The sequence below is a fragment of the Cebus imitator genome, unplaced genomic scaffold (genome assembly GCF_001604975.1).
Source record: "Cebus imitator isolate Cc_AM_T3 unplaced genomic scaffold, Cebus_imitator-1.0 Scaffold328, whole genome shotgun sequence".
NCBI classification, from domain to species: domain Eukaryota; kingdom Metazoa; phylum Chordata; class Mammalia; order Primates; family Cebidae; genus Cebus; species Cebus imitator.
This window is the reverse complement of record NW_016107643.1, coordinates 1,458,313-1,464,619: the sequence shown is the minus strand read 5'-3', so window position 1 is coordinate 1,464,619 and position 6,307 is coordinate 1,458,313. Positions and strand designations below refer to the sequence as shown.

Sequence of the window (6,307 nt, the reverse complement as noted above, 5' to 3'; positions counted from 1 at the left end):
AAACTCCGTCTCAAAAAAAAAAAAAAAAAAAAAAAAAAATAAAAAAACCTAAAAAAAAAAAAAAAAAAAAAAATATATATATGCATTTTCTATGTCATTAAAAGCTTCCTAGGTTCTCCTTAGGGCCTCACTCACAACCCAGCACATAATAGATTCTAAATAAGTGTTTGTTGGGTGACCGGTTTCAAAGAAAAAAAAAGACACTTACTGAGTAAAAGGGTCTAAATGATGCCGTTAAGACTCTAGAGCCATAATAACAACTTGCTTTCCAGAAAAGATATGTGACTTGAAATCCTATCAATACAGAATGAACAGTCCATCCCACTTCACTCTGCCAACAAGGACTACTAGTTCTATTTGAATTTTGCTAATTTAATAAGTAAAAGGCAATTTTTAAAATTGTGGTTCTGAGTTCTTTTTACTCCTGAGTTTAATCACATTTCTTTTGCCTACCTGCTTCATTTCTTCATATGTCCATGACTTTGCCCAATTATTGATTCACCACCACCATCACATTCAGTAAAAGCCTTGTTCCTTGCCAGGCCCTACCCAATGAACAAACCATCTCCTATTACTCTTCCCTTCACTCACCCAGCCTCTGTGCTTTCACAGAGCACACTAACAACTTAAGGCTGTGACAACTTAAATGCTCATTCACTCTGACCTAGTAATTTTGTTTCTTTGTAGAAGAAATACTTGCTCGTGTACACAATGACCAATATACAAGAATCATCCTAACCATAGCACCTTTCAGATGGCAACATGTTGAAAACCATCTAAATGCTCATCCCCAGAAAGCTAATTGCATGAGTCACTGCATATTACATAGGTCTGCAATATGTTTAAATTTAAAAATCAAATAATGATGAAAAATGCTTAGATGACTGAGCTTACCTAAATGCAGCAACTAGCGGTGCATAAATTGAGTCCCCATCATAAACATATAAATGGTCCCAACTACACTCTGTAGCAAAATGATTGAAACGAAGTCTCATTATTCTATTTGGCCTGAAAAGAATAAAAAAGGAATAAAGTTATCATCACAACTATCAGACATTTGAGAATATAAAAATACAGATTTTAAAATTAATAATATATAATTCGTATTCCTTCATTTGTCAATGACTTATTTAGTGCTATGAGCAAGAGACTACTAAACATGCAATGGGAAGCAAAATTGATATGGTCCATGACTCTGGGCCTTACAGTCCATTCACTGGCTATTCTTTAACAGCTTCTGAACCAATCCATTAGCCCCCCAATTTCTGCACTTCCTTACTCAACTTCAGATTCCACACTACGTCATTTCATAAACATGCCTGTTAATCCACTAAATTTGCCAGCCCCTCTGATTTTTCATGACACTGGCTGGCAAAAGCTCTGTTATACAGGAAACAAGTTATCTGCTCTAAGACTGAATCAGAGGGCAAAAAAAAAAAAAAAAAAATACTAAGCTCTACTGGAGAAAGCCATACCTCTACAGCACACCACTGGGTAGACTAGTTCCAGCATTGGTCTCTGCTCACCAACTGCAAATGGAACTCAGATTCTGCCAGCAGTCCTGCCAATTCTCTCTCCCTCTCCACAACTGCTAACTCTCAATGACTATTTCATACCACCCAGTCCCAACCCCTGCTTATGCTCAGCACCCAGACCAAAAAAAAAAAAAAACCTAAAATTACAATTTCCAAAACTCTATACCTATCTGCTTCTCCTTCTGTTTCTCAAATATTTGGCATCTCCCTCTCATCTGGAAGGTTTGCATCCACAATTAAATCTGCTTAAGTATCACATATTTTACAAAAATAGAAACAAAAAGCCTCAAATCCCAACTCTCCCTCTACCAAATACCTGCCGTACCCTTTCTCCTCCCAGTAAGGTAAAACTTCACAGAAGACTTTGCTTTCTCCAGTGCCTCTAACTCACTCACCCCTTCACTCTCTAGCCTGGCTTCAGCCCAACACTCCACTCAGAAAGCTCTGAGAATAACGACATTATTATAGCCTGCTGATGCCTAAATCTATTTCTCCAGTTTAGACCTTTCCTCTACCCCATACTTAGTTAATATCTCTAGGTTAACAATGAAGTAAGTACATCAACAGGAAACTCAGATAGTGATGAGTACTGTGAAGAAATTAAAAGAAGGTGATGTGGCAGTGCAAAAAGTAGTAGAGAGGTAGCCCAGTAAGCTTTGGAGACATGAGAATGACAAAAAACAAGCCATGTGAAAAGCCCCAGGAAAAACATTTCTGACGGAGGGAACAGCATGGTCTTAAGGGAGAAAGAGACTGATGTGTCCAAGCAACATGGAGAAAATCAGCATGCCTGAAACAAAGCAAACAGAGAAAATCGTTTAGGAGATGAGAAGTGGGAGGTGGGCAAGGGGCAAAAGAAGAAATCGGGAGGCCAATTTCAAGGCTATTACATGGCCCAGGAGAGAGGATGGTGGGTCTCCCAGTTGTAGAGATGAGAGGTGAAAAGGAGTCTGGTGATGGATTGGGGAGACACTCTAGAGGGAAAACTGACAGAACTTACTGACAGGCTAAATGTGGGGAATAAGGAAAAGGAGGAATGAAAGTTTTTTGCTCAGTTTTTCGCTTACGCTGAGGAGGAGCAACCACTGAGAGCACATTCAGAAAAACAGTGGAGGCGGGTGTCAGGTGGCAATGAACTGATAGGACAGAGCAGAGTTCCTTAGAGCAGCAGTTCTCAAAATGAGGTCCACAAAATGCTACAGGCCCTGAGAGCCTTATGGGGGGGTCTCAGGAGGTCAAAACTACCTTCGCAGTAAAACTAAGATATCATGTCTTTTATCGCCATGCTGGCATTTACTAATGGTGCAAGAAGCAATGATAAGTGAAACTGTGGGCATCTTAGAACAAATCAAGACAGCAGCAGCAAATGGTGCTAGTGATCACTGCTATTCTTCACCAACCACTCACAAAAAAAGAAAAACTTCCAGTTTCACTTAAGGATATCTTGATTAAGCAGTTAAAAACTGCTTATTTTATTAAATCCTGACCAATTTGTAGACATCTCTTTAACATTCTGTGTGACAAGATGGAAAGCAAGTATAAAACACTTCTCTTACCTAATAGAAGCACAGTGATCCTCTCAATGAAAACCACTTTTGCAATTGTTTAAGTTGCAGGCTGAACTAGCTACTTTTTTCTCAGAACATCATTTACCATGTTTACTTAAAAGAACAATCAACAAACTATGGTTATTCAGAGTTGGATACCTGGCAGACATTTTCTTAAAAATGAGCAAAGCAAGCCTGTTACTTCAAAGAAAACAACTGACAGTATTCGCTGACAAAATACAAGCTTTCAAGCAGAGGAGACTTTTTGATGTGAACCAATGTGATTTTTAAAATACTATGTAATGGAACAAATATATCAACATATGAAAGATAGGCATAATTCAATGAACTGTTCTTTTCCAAATGCGCATGTTACCAAATCATGGATGGGCAAAAGATCCATTCGGTGCAAGAAAACCAATGGATTTTAATTTAACAAGTACCAAAAGTTTCTTCACACAGTTTCAGATTCCGTACTGCAATTTACTTTTAAGAAATTACTACTTTGTTTTGGGAAAGTTCGAGATCAACAATTCTTAAAAAAAAAAAAAAAAAGAAGAAGAAATTACTACTTGTCAAATTTTGGTATGGTATCAAAGAAGACTATACACAATTATTTTAAAACACTGTACTATTAAAATCTCTTTTTTCCTACTTCATATTCAAGTGAGGCCTCATTTTCTTGACACACTTCAACCACAAGAACATACTACAACAAAGTGAATACAGAAGATATGATAATCCAGCTGTCTTTTATTAAGCTAGACATTAAAGATATTTGCAAAAATGTAAAACAATGCCATTCTTTTCACTACAATTTTTCTAATATAGGATTTTTTTTCATTAAAATATCATTTTTACTAACATGTAATGGGCTTGTAATTGTTGCTTTTAAATGAATAAATAATACTTCACGGTTGTAAGTTCCAATATGGTGAATACAGATAGTTAAACATAAACTTATTTGGGGCTGGACAGTGGCTCATGCCTGCAATTCCAGCACTTTGGGAAGCTGAGGCAGGCGGATCACTTGAGGTCAGAAGTTCAAGACCAGCCTGTCCAACATGGTAAAACTCTGTCTCTACTACAAAACACAAAAGTTAGCTGGGCATGGTGGCACGTGCCTGTAATTCCAGCTACTCTGGAGGCTGAGGCAGGATTGCTTGAACCCAAGAGGCAGAGGTTGCAGTGAGCCTAGATCACGTCACTGCACTTCAGCCTGGGTCATAGAGTGAGACTCCATCTCAGAAAAAATAAATAAATAAACTTATTTGGAATCCTCACAGTTTAAGAGTATAAAGAGGTCCTGAGACCAAAAAAAGTTTGAGAAATACTGCTTTAAAAGTCTGCCATAAAGACAAGGAGAAAAAAAAGAGAACAGATAGAGGGACAGCAGGTCCAGCGAAGGGATCACTTAGGCAGTAATAGTTATTACAATTTTCTTATCCACAATAAAAATAGCTACTTAGAAGAATAACACAATATTGTAATTTTCTAATGCTTTAAGCAAACCATTAAAAATATGTAACCATTTCTAAACTATTACAGTTGGAAATACACAAATTTCTGGTGTGTTCAATTCATTTGCAGCATTAAATCAACATTAAACTTTTAAATAAATGAAAACTAAGAAAACAAAATTCATCTGTCAAATGAAAAAATATCAAATAAATGTTTTAAGTACTTTATGTTACAGATTATTAATTTGACTTGTAGGAAAAGTAATGTCACACTGACCTCTAACCTAAAAAACAAAAATTAAGTCAGCCATTACTACTTACTGTCCTTCGATGAGCCATGTGCACTTCGTTTTATATTTATAATTTCCAGGTCCATCTGTTACAAACCCAGAAGATCCAGTTAGTCTGTAATTTAAATTAAAAAAGAAAACTTAGGTCTACTATATTAATTCCATATATATTTACATGTTTTATATATTTTCATATATTAATATTTCTTAATTCTTAATACAAAACAAATTAACCATAATGGGTACATTAACCCACACTATAACCAGTAGAAAATGACTAGATAGTTATATTCAGATTGCATAAATTTAGATGAAATGAACTTATCACACACATAAAAAAAGAAGAAAAATATTAAAGCCAACAGGAATGAACAAAACATACCTAAATCTTTCTAGCTGAGAAGGGAAAATCATACTTTTGATGAAAATGGCCACAAGAACTTATTTATAAATGTAAATTTGTTTTTAAAAAATAAGATCAAACAGTTATAAGTAAAGTGCAGTTAAAACAGTAATGATGAGGACAGCCTAACTGTGTGTGCAAGCAAGCACATGAAGTCACAAGAGAGCACAAACCCATCATGGCTATCTCACTGCTGCTTCTGAAGTGGTATCTACCACCCTCCCATAAGCTTCCCATACTTGTACCAAGAGTGAAGTTTACTAATACTTTTAGGTCTTGACAATATAATAGGAATATCCTGATATCCCACTAATGTTTCAACTGCTATAACACTAACCCTGATGTTTGAAGATCTTCTCATATATTTTAACCATCTGTGCTACTTCCTCCTTTGTGAATTAAGATACCATAGTCTTTTCTTACTTTGCTACTAAGTCATCTTTTTCAAATTAATTTTTAGGAGCTCTTTTTATATTAAAGATACCTCCCACGTCTATGTTAAACATGCTACAAATATATCTTCTCAGCTTACTTTTCTTTGTATTTTATGTCATCTTTTTTTCTCTTGGAAAAGATGGGGTCTCACTATGTTGTCCAGGTTGGTCTCGAGTTCCTGGCCTCAAGAGATCCTCCCACCTCGGCTTCCCAAAACACTAGAATTACAGGCTTGAGCCTTCACACCCAGCCACAAATTTCTTAAATTTATGTTTTTTTTATTTTTTGTAGAGACAGAGTCTCACAATGTTGCCCAAGCTTGAACTTCTGCCCTCAAGCAATCCTCCTGCCTTGGCCTCCCAAAATGCTGGGATTACAGGCATGGGCCATTGCAACCTGCAAGTATCTGTTGCTATACCAAACTGTTTTATTTAAGAAGCTATTTCCAGGCCGGGCGCGGTGGCTCAAGCCTGTAATCCCAGCACTTTGGGAGGCCGAGGCGGGTGGATCACGAGGCCAAGAGATCGAGACCATCCTGGTCAATATGGTGAAACCCCGTCTCTACTAAAAATACAAAAAAAATTAGCTGGGCATGGTGGTGCGTGCCTGTAATCCCAGCTACTCAGGAGGCTGAGGC

The 6,307-nt window shown here is 36.9% G+C and overlaps 1 protein-coding gene across 1 annotated transcript in view; it reads right to left on the bottom strand.

Annotated features, from left to right (window-relative positions):
- Positions 1–6,307, bottom strand: part of ATRN (attractin) — a 163,190-nt gene that overhangs the window by 111,740 nt on the left and 45,143 nt on the right. Inside the window, exons 2-3 of the mRNA XM_017504810.2 lie at positions 4,864–4,947; positions 895–1,008 (exon numbers count right to left, since the gene is read on the bottom strand). Of these exons, the coding sequence (XP_017360299.1) occupies positions 895–1,008; positions 4,864–4,947 (198 nt within the window). The remainder of the gene's footprint in view (positions 1–894; positions 1,009–4,863; positions 4,948–6,307) is intronic.